The 12,698-nt window shown below is 35.3% G+C and overlaps 1 protein-coding gene across 2 annotated transcripts in view; it reads left to right on the top strand.

Annotated features, from left to right (window-relative positions):
- The window catches only part of AVEN (apoptosis and caspase activation inhibitor), a 92,251-nt gene that overhangs the window by 75,520 nt on the left and 4,033 nt on the right, over nt 1-12,698 (top strand). For both annotated transcript variants that reach the window (XM_084263536.1, XM_084263537.1), the window contains exon 3: nt 11,731-11,801. In XM_084263536.1, the coding sequence (XP_084119662.1) occupies nt 11,731-11,801 (71 nt within the window). The remainder of the gene's footprint in view (nt 1-11,730; nt 11,802-12,698) is intronic.

Here is a 12,698-nt window from a genome sequence, read left to right as displayed (position 1 = left end):
AATGTTTACCATAAAGCAATGCAATTTGAAAAGGCAGAGCAGAGTGAATACTTAGTGCTTTCTACCTGATGCACAGGTCATTTCCTGCTAGAGTAAAGAATTCATCGATCAGCACCTGCTTATTATGTTCCAAGTAAGCTAAAGGGACTTAAAGTACCATAATCATAGTCAGAAATCTGAAAGAATTGATTTAAACAAGGTAAAAAGTTAAAATAAACCTAATAAACAAGGCTTGAACGAGCAGAGTGATGGATGAATCACTAGGGAAGGCTTTAGCACAGTATTAAAATACATCATGAAGTAATGTCTTTGGAGGGCAGAGTTGTTTGAGACATTTTTCTATTTATTTTTTGCTATATAGAACTAGAAAAACCTACAAGTAAACAACAACAGAAAATGAACATGTCTAGTAAATAGCTATGATACAGATTTTCATTTTAGCCTTAGTGTTATTACCAGATACTGTCATTATCTTCAGTATCTTAAAACCTGAATATGATGCTATTTATTAGTATGCCAATATTGTGATAGAAAATAAATTCTGTAAATGAATATTTAGAAATTAATACTGGAGTGCACATTTCAATTCTGTGCTGTTTGAATACAAAATGTGAAATCAATACTTTCACATTATTCAGACCTGCAAAACGCTGTGCATCAGGGGTAAATACATAGCCCAGATGGTGTTTGTCATCCACAATACTGTAATTCTCCATTCTGTATTATCTCTTCGTGTTTCTTGGAAGACCTGTAGTTCTTGTCTCTACTGTACAAGGAGAACTTGCATAAGAAGGTTATGGGATGTGTTCAGCAAAAAGAGTAAGTTCAGGGGTCAACATGGGGTTACTGATGTTTTCATTTGAGCTAACATGAGCTTTATTTCCTTAAGATACATTTTTCAGAAAAACCCGCAAGATAACTGATGCAAAAGATGTGCAGAAGCTACAATTTTCTTTTTTGACAGGACCCAAAAAACTCTAGATACTATTTTTATTCCTTTTCACTTTTCCAGAAGAATTCAACACTTCTATTAATACAGGTTTTTAAACACTGCGTTGACCAAATAATCTGTAACAGTGGGGAAACTCTGCTGTAGAAAATCATAACTTGTTAAAATGTACATCTCCTGAAAAATAAGCATTTTGATAAGTCAAATCCAGTATACTGCTTGCATGTAGATTTGATCTGGAACAAATGCTTACCAGTCTGCTGTTAATTTTAAATTGATTTTCAGAAATCTTTGAATTACGTTTCTATCTCTCTGAATTACATTGCTATCTTTATGAGTAACTTGCACATGCAAAGAATTACTTTCCAGGCTTTTGAGTGCTTATAGAACTTGCTAGATTTACAAGAAATATTCTTTGTTAATTGTAATTATTTTATTATTATTATTTTTATTATCATAACAAAAAAGTCCCCCTATTTTCTGGTTACTTCTCTTGTTCCATTACATTAAACAAAAATCTTGTAAGCTTGTGTTAGTACTGTGACTTTTCATATCTTGCAGAACCCTTCATAAATGCAAGAAAGCCAAGCCTCGTACTTGCTATATCAAACCACTTGAATATTTTTAGGTCTGCACCTTTATGTATAATTTATTAATACTTTTGAAAGATCGACCCATAGACATGGTGTGCCGTGCTGCTTGCATGAATAGTGAATTCTGCTTTAGGCGAGAATGGGACTAGTTTGGATGTGATGATATTAAAATGATCCAGCACAGCAGAATAAAGAATATTTATTGATTATATAATTACATTCTTTGATGTAAATGTTCTGTCAAGTATGAAGTAAGGAATTAAACTGTATCGCTAAGAAAAACTTAGAATAGGTTTGAGGGGTTTTTTGGGGGGGTTGGAATTCTAATAATGCCAGGGCTGTCAGATAATCTGTGTACTATTATCAAAAACTAAGACTGTCTGTAAATGGATAAAATGGAAGCTTGAATAGTCAACTGTCAAAACTATTGTAAACTTTCATGACTTGTCTGGTATAAAAATTGGAAGGAAGGGGGAGACAGAAATGTAAATTTTCCAGCGCTTGTGAGGCATGTAAGAACTACAGATCACAGACTCTCTAATTGTGTCATTAGTAGCTATTATTGGAATACAAATAGCAAGCTGCTTAAAATAAAGTATTTAAGTTTGTTCCTTTGCTCTAAGATTGCCATCGTCTGGTGTTTTTAGGGGGGTGTTTTGTTTACTGGGGGTTTTTTTAATAGAAATTTTTGGATGGAGGTAGTACGTGGAATATAGGAGGTTTATTTTGTACACTCCTGCTGTTTGTGGATAAGAGAGACATTTAATCAATTTTGAGTTTCAGACCAAATACTCTGCCAGTCTACTTAGAGAAAACAGCAGTTATCCTAGCGTAAATTTATGCAATGCAACTGCTCTTAGATAAGCATGCCAGTTTAGATATAAAGTTCTCTTAAATGGAAGGGTGCAAGAATAAATGTAACCTAATGAATTTTGTGACATTCTCACCTCCCAGATACAAACCAGCAATATATTTTCACGCACTATTCATACAGGAAGTAGAATGAACAATAATCTAAATAATGAATACTTAAGAGGAACTTTCCTTAAATAGTGACTTACCAAAATATATTAACGTGCCATTTCTGATGATGTTCTTTTAGCTTGCATGACATGAAGTATCTAAATAACAGCAGAAGTTTTATTGTGTTCTGGAAATACGTATGTTTTACTTTAACTGGACAGAACTTACAGGTTCCTATAAAATTGAGAAGTAGTAATTCGCAAAAAAGTGGTAGTTTAATGGGTAAAGCAGTCTGCCAAGTTTCTATAAATCCAACTGAGGTTGATAGATTCCTAATAACAAGAGATCTAGCTAGTATTTACAAAGTTTGAAATCTCATTTGGATTTATACTTTCTATTTGGATTTAGAAACATTATAAAAGTTGGTCTTTTTATGTAATTTAGAAAATATGAAAAATTCCAAGTAAGTAAGCGGAAGTTACATTATCCTTCATGGATTTTTTTTTTAACTTTTCATAGTATCAAAGCTCAGAACTGTAGCATGTTGAATTACATACAAGCTGAAGGGTGCTATTTAAGGTTTAACCTCAGAGTTATTTGTCTCTCTTCTTTATAAAACTAAACTGTTAATCAGAGCTCTCATTTCTGCTTCAGAGTAGTTGTGTGAGCTTGGAGGTACCATCTGCCCTAAGGCCTTCAGAGGCAGTATTTTTGCTTAATAGCATCCACAGCAACTAATACTTCTCCCCTCTCCCTGGTCCTCTGTTTCCCACTCACTGTGGCTGTCTCACAGCAGTTCCTATCAACAGTTAAGGCAAATCAGGGATCTTTGTGGATAACCATCTTCTGCATGAACCTCATTCCACATGTTTCAGATTGTCGTCTTTTCATTCCATCTCTTCTTTCCTCACTTCCAAGCCAGAATCTGAGTACTTTGTGCCAGCACATGTAAACAGATTCCTCTTTTGAGTCCTGCAGTTTGGCGTTATGCAAATGTTGCTTTGTAGGTGGGATCCTTGCCATTTCTACATTTCTTCCAGTTTTGGATTTCAGCTCTGTGTCCTGCTATGGACACATGCTGTATTGATACTAGCTGCTTACATAGTCTTGGAGAGAACAGGTTCTTCACAGAAGGCCAGATCATTAGGTTCCTTAACATTTGGTCTGCAGCAATCAAACCCAGTACTATTAGCCTACTTTTTCCTCTACTTGTTCAAGGTTTATGGAAAGACACAAGTCCCCTTTCACCCAAAGGAGAGTTGTTGGCTACTGTCCCTGGGGAGAATCACTAATTTCACTTACTGCTCTGTCATACTGATGCTACCAAAAAAAAAAAAAAGCTTTGGTCTTGAGTATTTGGCATTAAGTTACATGGCAATCTTTGCCTCTTCTCTCAGCCTTTCTCTTGAATGATACTGCTCAAAACCAGTATGCTCAATGGATATTTATACCTTCCCTAATCTAGCAAGCTAGTTGCACTGACATTTAAAAATTTGTAAGTATGTTATAAATTAGTGACCTGAAAAAAAAGAAAAATGACACTAGAAAATGTCATAAAGCATTAGGAAAAATGTAAATATTTAAGGTGACTAGCTTAAACTTAATGAAAGGTTTAAGCTTAACCTATGGGGAAATAAGTATCTTCACACTTAAATATCCTTTTATTGTTTACTCAGTAAAAAAGTGAATGATGGGGAAGATGGGATTGGTATCATGAATAACCACATCAGGTTATTGTATCTGGGTGAAATTTTAAATATACTTTTTTGTTTAATATGTTTTGGTTTAATATTTTATGTTTATACTGCATTCTAAGAGCTGTAATTATAAAATATTTAATTAAAAAATATAAAAATAGTAATACATTTAGGAAAATGTGGAAAATAGAAAGCAGAGTTAATTTTTTCGATGTTTTTCATACAGTTTCTCATGTGGTAGCGTGTCTGGTGTCTCCTTCCTTATACACCCTGCAGATATAAAATATACATTGACTTGAAAGAACTCTTGGCTTCAGATTAAAAATAAATTTGTGGATTTACCTACTTATCCTTGCTTTTTTTCTTTTTTTTGCAGATAGATAACTAATTAAGAGAAAGGTAGATCTCTAAAGTTAAAAAAAAAAAAAGATTAAAAAAATGCTGTTTGCTTTCATTTAAGGTTGGTTCTATTGAGTTAGACCTGAGATGCACCTGGAGACACCTGAGCTAGGGCACCTGCATGTGCTATATGATAAGCTACTTTCCCAAATGCGTTCTTGACCCGAAACAATTTATGTCCCAGGGATTTCCTGAGCCAGATGTGGAATTGTTGTATTTTAAAGTATGTTATACCTCCTCGCATCTGTGGAAACCTGTGGCATCTGCACCGTCTGATGGCATTGGAATCCCACAACCTAGTGTCACCCTATAATGATTTACCAATTTCTGTGAACATTCCTTCTTGGCTTCATTTGATGCTTCTAGGTCTTCTGTGAGAAGATGCTATGGACATTAAGTCCCTACCTGCCCCTGTTTACACCTTTCATGGTTTTTACATCATTGTCATGTTCCCTTGATTCTTCTCCCTTGTCTTAAGTTACTAAATTGTTGCTCATACAGGAATTGTTTCCATGCCTTTTCTAATGATGTTACATTTTTTGAGATTAGGCTTGGGAAACCACTGTTCAAAGTATTTAAGGTAATGATAGCGGTGATAATGATACATGATAGGAGTCTAATGATGTTCTCTGTGTTGTTCACTATTACTTTTTTAGTAATTCCAAAGAGTTTGTTTCTCTAAGCACTGCAGAGCACTGAGATGCCGATTCAGAATGGTGTTGGTCAGCTCTGAATTTATTTTGTACGTGAAGTTGGAGTGGCAGTGTTTTGCACTTTTGGTATTGAGTTTCATCTGCCATTTTAAGATCTGTTTTCTCAGTCTTGTGATGTTCTTACATCATTCTCCACAGCCTACTTTCATCTGTGCTGCCATGAGAAGCTTAGTATCATCACCAAATTTTGTTAGTCCATTTTTCTCATCTTTATTTCCCCCCTCTTCTGTTCTAATTGCATGAAGAAATTAAACAGATATGACCCCAGAGAACTGTACTGGTGATGTATTTCAATGTGAAAATTACCGACTTTTTTTCTTCCTACTTTTAGGCAATTATATATTCATACAAAGCCTCCTTTCTGCTGCTCTGAAGTCTTGGGTGGGAAAGGGAGTGGGATGTCAGTGAGAACTTCTGGAGGCACATGTAAATCATATGAACTAGATCCTGCTTATGTGCGTGATTTTTTGCTTCTTTCAAGAAATCGTCTTAGATCACGAAGCAGAAGTTTCATTTTCAAATGCTGTGTTGATTCTTTCCCCCAAATATTATGTTTTTCCACACATCTGTCCAATTTCTTATAGTTTCTACTAATTTGTCCATCAGATGCATCCAGCTGGTATTGCACTGTCCTCAGTCTTCCTTTCACCGTTCCCAGTATTACCATGCTGTCACTTAGCTTTTTTAAGATTTAAAGGCTTAAAGGCATTTCTTCTGTTTCATTTCTTAGTCACCTGGTGTTCATGCAGAAGCATGCGTGCTACTGTTTGTTTTTCTGAACCTCTTAAAATATAATTTTATTCTGTTTTTCTGCTTTGACTCTTGTTAACCTCTGCTTTAGCTTTGAATAAAAAAAGGTTTTGTTTTGGTTTGTTTTTTTAACTTTTGTGTTCTTTGGCACTTGCTTCACTCTGCACCTCATTTCACAAACTGGCATCTGACCTTGATTTCAATAGGCTGCAGTTACTCTATATGTTAAATTTCTGTTCTCCCTGAATAGACACTGAAGCAGCACTAGTTTCCAAAGACCCTTCTTTCTTACTCCTTTGTGTGATGTGTTTTGAATTTTGGGGACATCATTTAGCCTTGAACCAGCTGTTTGGTCAAATTCACGTATTTATTTTTTAAATTGTGACTTGTAGTACTGTGTACTTGTGCCAGGGAAGTAATTTAGAGTACTGTTCCTTTTGAATCTGGTTACAACTGTGCTTTATATTTTGCAGAGTGGGCTACAAATATCCTTGAAATCAGTATGTTTGCAAAGAGCTCAAGAATTTCCACTGGTATTGAAAATATGAGCTATGTGTTCTGCTGTTAGTTTGAATTTTTATTCTAAGCCATTGCATAAGCCTTCTGGAGTTGGTAGTAATCCATGGCTGTGCAACGCACTGGTGAGCAGCAGAACCAGGGAAAAATGTGGGTTGTGCTAAAGTATTTGTGGTGAAGGAATGTCGTTTGGAAATACCTGTCATGTTCTTCATAAAATACATGCTTTGCAATAGTACCGATCTGAATCGTATCTGAAGAAAATTAATAGATGTTGAGTTCTTACAACGTCGTTATCTGTTGGTTTTGTATTCTCACATTCTGAAAATCGCTATTACTCAATCTATGCTCATGGCAAATTGCATAAGTAGCACATTGCAGCCTTAGTCATAGTAAAAGATAATAGTTACAGTGTGTACTCTACCAGAGCGGAGACATTAAAAAAGCAGAAATAGAAATTAGTGATGTTATGAAGAGTATTTGGAAGCTTGGTGGCTTCCAGAAGTGTCTCAGTGCTACCTCACTGTGGGAAAATTATTCTATCTTTATGACTTTCTGTTTATGATGTATGTAAAATTATTCATATAAAGCCTTTGCAGAGCATACATTTCCTACTGTTAGAAGAATACGATGAGTTTGTATATGTGTAAGTCTCCTTTTGTAGGAGAAAAAAAGGAAAACCATTAGGTGTTCTATAAAAGGACAACTGTGGTAGTATTTATCCAAAGATATTTTTTATATAAAATGAGCCGTAATTGCACATAGACAATATATCATGCTATGTGAAAACACTGTGTAAGGAGAAAAGACCATTTCATTCCAAAGGTGTTCCAAAACACCCAGTCTGTGGTTCTTGCTGTTTCCACACTTTTTTCAAAATGTTCTAGTTAGAGCAAGCCATGGCATAGATGGATGGGAGTTCTTCCTCATGCTTTTACTGCCAGTTCAAGAACGATTCATTCACACCTAATTCATTGCAAAAGGCTGGTTAGCTTTAGTTTTCTTTTCATGCCTGCAAGCACAAAATTCATGACTTGGTAGTTGCCCACCTTTTCTTGATCTGTAGATTTCTGTCTTCTCTTGGACCTTCTACATGAAATCTTGCAATTATTAAAAGGTCAAAAATATGTTGCTTACCTTCTCCTCCACCATTCCTAAAGATAGTGAGTCTTATACAAACCATTGATGTTGGGTAAGATTTCAAGCATCACTCACTTATAATATCTGCAATTGAGACCTTTTTTTCCCTGCAGATGAGTGTTGGAATGGAGGATCTGGTTCATTTTTTTCACCTTAAAAATGTTTCCTCCTGCGTTATTGCAAACTATGAAGAAGACTGATGGAACAGGCAGGTGTCTTGTTTTGATGTTATGTTCTTCCAAAATAGTGATGAACTGGGGATCAATATGGAAAGGGACCTCTTGCAACTTAAACGGGTGAAATTGCTTAAAATCTCAAGATGGTCTTTCGTTGGAGAGAATCTTCTCAGTTTAGTAACTCAGAGCTTTAGCAAGTGTATATAGGGGGTGTTTTTTTAGATATTTTAGTTCTCATTACTAATGTTAATTTTCCAAATGTGGCTAGGTTTTAGTCTTCTGTTGTGGTTAATTTGGTTCAGCTGTATAGTGTCGTCATAAATTTATTGCATGTTAGCTGACTAAACAGGCTTGAATTCCCAAATAAAATAAACAGGAGACGAACAAAGGTTAGAAGACCCCAATAAGCTTCTCAAAATCATTGATGTTTGTTTAGGAGAAGGAAAATGCTGATTTAAAAGAAGTGTTTACAGTTTTGTATTTTCCCTTGCAATGTTTATTTACAGTCACAGAGGTCTTAGAAGGATCCTGTTATATTGTTTGTTCTCCCATATAATTTTGAAAATCTTTAAGACTAGAAAATATTTTTCCTCTGTCTTCCGTAATGTTTTATGTCTTTTGTTTCTAGTGAATTAGTGTTGACCAAAATCTGATATTTCTGTTTTCCTGCTGAAAACCATTTTTCCCTAATCATAATTTCCCAAACTGAAAAATATTTATTGCAGATAGGATTTTTTTTTATTCTGCTATTCAATTAATATTTGTGTGAAGAGATGATTGAGCTAATGAAACTACGAAACGTGTGTTCTGTTTAAATCAATTTTAAAATATATTCGAGTCTTAGGAAGGCACAGTGGTTTAGATCTGCTATTCTTTCATAATACAGTTCCATTTCTACAATAAAGAATATTAATTCTTATGAATGTTACCAAAGATGGAGCGTGAGCTTTACTTGAATGCATTATTTTTAGCTGCTCTGTATGTGAAGGCCAGGTGATATTTGTAAGTAGCACAAAACCCTATTCACATGAAGAAAAAGTGTTTTTTCATGTTGGAAGGAACTTGGAGTCATTGGAAGAAGATGTTTGATTAGTATTCATGGCATAAAAGGAAGTTATTTTCAGGGTAAAGGAATTTGTGAAAAGATAATTGGTTAGACCAACATTCTCATTAACCTAATTTGCATTAAATGCGCTACTGTGAATTGTAGTTATTGCTTTTTCTTTTGAAAGGCATGCTTTGTTAACTTATTTAAAGAGCCTAGTTAAACTACAGTTTAAGTCATACCCTTTAATTCAGCAGTACAATATCAAACTGAGGATCTGTTATTACCGACTTTGTGAGTGTGGAGAATCATAAGGCAGTTCTTGATCCCACTGGATTTTCCTGATGAAGTAGGTTTGTTTAGCACCTTCACATCTGGTCATTTGCAGGTACTGGAAGCATTCTACTAATCCTTTAATTTAATTTTACTCCTTTGTAGGAGCAGAGGCGACTTTTTCCTTTGTGACACGATATGAGAAATAACTGAAGGAGTCTTGGGGATATTGAAAGAAAATACTTATGCCTTTGTTCTAATAGTCTGAAGACTTTGAGGGTATCTTGGTTTAATCATTTTTCAATGAAACTTCTTAACGTATGTAACTAAATTGAGCTGTTAAAGTAATGTGCACATTTTTGTTCTCGTTTTAAAATCATGAGACTGAAGAATGAATTTGGATTTCTTTAATTTTTCAGCATTAGGTATTCCTTATTAGCAGTATTCTAGATATTTTGAAACAGAGGGATTTATTTACTGTTGTGTGCAATGAAGAGGAAGGCACCTTTGTCAGCAGTAAATCAACCATGAGTGCTCAAGTCATGTATTTGCATCTGCAGACAGATAAATAAAGACAGAACGTATTTTTCCATACTCCTGAGCATAGCCAGCCATCATGGAACCTTGTGCTTGTGTATTACAGGAATATCTATAAAATTAGGCTTCGTCTTATGTGTATATTTATGTTTGTTCATTTCTTAATTATTTGCCCTGGTACTTTTTGACACTGGTTGTCTTCAGAATAGCAACATCTGGAGGCTTTGAATATAAACCAAAGCCTGGCCGATTGGGCAAGGTTGTGTATCAGCCCGGTAGTGCTGAGCAGCGTTGGATAAACCTAATGAAAACAGGGATATGCACATTCAAGCTGTTCATGGTAATGGTAAAAAATACCTATATAAATACTTGTCTGAGGAGGTCACTTTCTTCCTGGAATGGTTCTAAAGATGATGATGATGGACACTCCAGGTACACAGTGCTTAATATACTAGTACATTGCATACCCAATGAGAATACATGAAATGAATTATAAATGCACTTTAGATATATTAGAAAAAAATCATGGCCAATAAATTTTACATTCCATCTGGGAGATGGTTAGGTCTCCCTTTTTATTGTTAGGCAAAGAAATATGCCAGTTACTACGTCATTTTGCTGCTTATTCATTGTTTGCAAAACAGAAGCTGGTTGCACTATGGAGTAAAATTGCTGAAAGCAAGGCTGAACTCCGCTGCGTTTTGGGACAGGCAGGTGATGGAAAAGCAGCCACTTTTGCAGGCAGCACGTTACATGTTCAGATTTGTGGGCAAGGTTCAGGCAGCAATTCAGGAATTGTCAAAAGTTTGAATGTCAGTTGGGCTACGGAGAGCCAAATGGAAGGTATGTGCTGGGCTGTTGGTAAAGCCACTGAAAACTTCCTCCAGTGCATTCATTCTCTGGGGAAAGAAAACTGCTGTGTCTCAGCTAACTGCTGGACTAAATCCCAGGGATTTACAGGTGATCTGCAGTTCATCTCCTTCATGCAATAATTCAACAGTTGTTGGTTTGGTTCTTTTCCAGTAGAGCTCCTGAGACAGCTATTTATTTTCAAAGCACATGGTCTAAGAAGGCGTATGGGCCATACTCTGCATCAGCAACATTTGCTTTGTTACTCCAGACCTTTGGCTATTGTTTAGCCACCCTAAACTTTCATGTTTCCTCTGTCACAGACCATGCTATTTTTTTCTGAAATTGTTGTGTGCTCTGTTTCAGTGAATAAATTTATAGAGCCACCTCTCGCAACTCAGCGTGGTTCTGCAATGGAAATATCAAAACCAAAGTAATGACCCAAGCACCCTTATATGGAGAGGAAGTTTTACTCTCTTGTAAGAATGTGGTAGGAGGTTAGAAGATTCTGTAACTAGGGTTACATAAGTAGCCTAATTAGCCCTATTTAAAGTTTCTTTTAATTTGGTGCTGTAAGTATATGAATTGGAGCTTGGGGTTCAGTGCCTTTTTTGGACATGCTGGAGTAGGGACTAGTTCAAGGACAAGAGGGTCTGGAAAATTTAGCTACCATACAACAAGAATTGTTTACTTGGCCTGTGCAAATAGATATATAGGATGTTTGTAATCCATTTGGAGAGAGGTTTGTGGTTTTTTTAAGAGAAGTTCTATCTACAGCACATTTAGAGCTGTTCATAAAAATGCACTCTCCAGATGATGTACGTATTCCTAGTATGTTGTCCAAATCTCACTTTTCAATGAAATTTTAGCTTGTTGACATAGCACCTAGCGCTCCCTCCTTCAGTCTTGAATTTATTGTATCTTTTTCAGTACTGTTGGACAAATGTTTAAAATATCTTTCTATAGAAGTTTGGCTTAAAGAAATATAATAGTGTGAATGCAAGAAACATGAATATTAAATGCAAATTTATTGAAGGCATGACATTTATTGGCTGAATTTATATCTGTAGCTTTGGGATCTTTGGAGAGAGCTGTTACTTAAAATATTATTTTTTATTTCTTTTCTGTAGGAGATTCCTTTACACAGTTCCGATTTGCTGATGAGAAAGAATGGGAAAGAGAAAGTGTGTGCCATAAACAGGTAACAAAATTGTCATTCCAATGAGATTTTATGGATAATGGCCTGGCACAGAATACCTAGGCAGTTGTGATGTCAGCAATAAATTGTTTAGTATAACGATAACACCCTTTATTCTGTGTATTTTTATTAATTTGTCTCTGGTGCTGGAGGCTCTTGGGTATTATCTGTTGGCTTTTTGGTGTCATTTTTTTTTCTTCCTATTGAAGACTAATCAAAGTGGCAGTCTGGGTTTTTTAGTAAGACTGGAAGAAAAAGAAACACCAAATCCGTCCAGTGAAGGGAAAATAAGGGGCTGTTTCTTTACTGACATATTAAGTCAGGCTTTCTTTTTTCAGCTGTATTCAGAAGATAGTTTAGTAAAATGACTTCAAGAACTTATATGAGTATATTCATATATTTGACTGTGATGCTTGTTCTAGTTCTCTCAAATTAACAGTTCATATTCTCTGGTTGAATTTCATCTACAAAATGACTAGGGGGCTGACTAATTTCTAGGTTATTTGTATATGGATTCTTTATGCTGGAATAAAAAAGGGGCAAAGCAATAGGAGTGAGCCGTTTTGCATATCAGGATCCTGGGAAGTGTCTTAATCTCTTCAGATGTCTTCCTCACTTAAGTTATCTAAATTAATTAAAGATAAATGCCTTTGTCTTCCAAGCATTTCTTAAAATTGCTTTGAAACTCTGCTTAAGTATTACTTGAAACACACATATGTATTCAAATTTTAAAAGTTTGCTACTTATTTTCTAAATTACTAACAAGAATTATGCCCTGGGGAGTGATGTTTGAAGGTGCAAAGTCAAATTAAAATGAGGAAATAAAACCAAACATATCATTTGTTGAAACCATCATACGTTTGTTCAGTGGGATGTAGTCAATGTGTGTTTTTGTCTTAT

Source organism: Gallinula chloropus, assembly GCF_964237585.1.
Source record: "Gallinula chloropus genome assembly, chromosome: 4".
Lineage (NCBI taxonomy): Eukaryota > Metazoa > Chordata > Aves > Gruiformes > Rallidae > Gallinula > Gallinula chloropus.
This window is presented reverse-complemented; position numbering and strand designations above follow the sequence as displayed.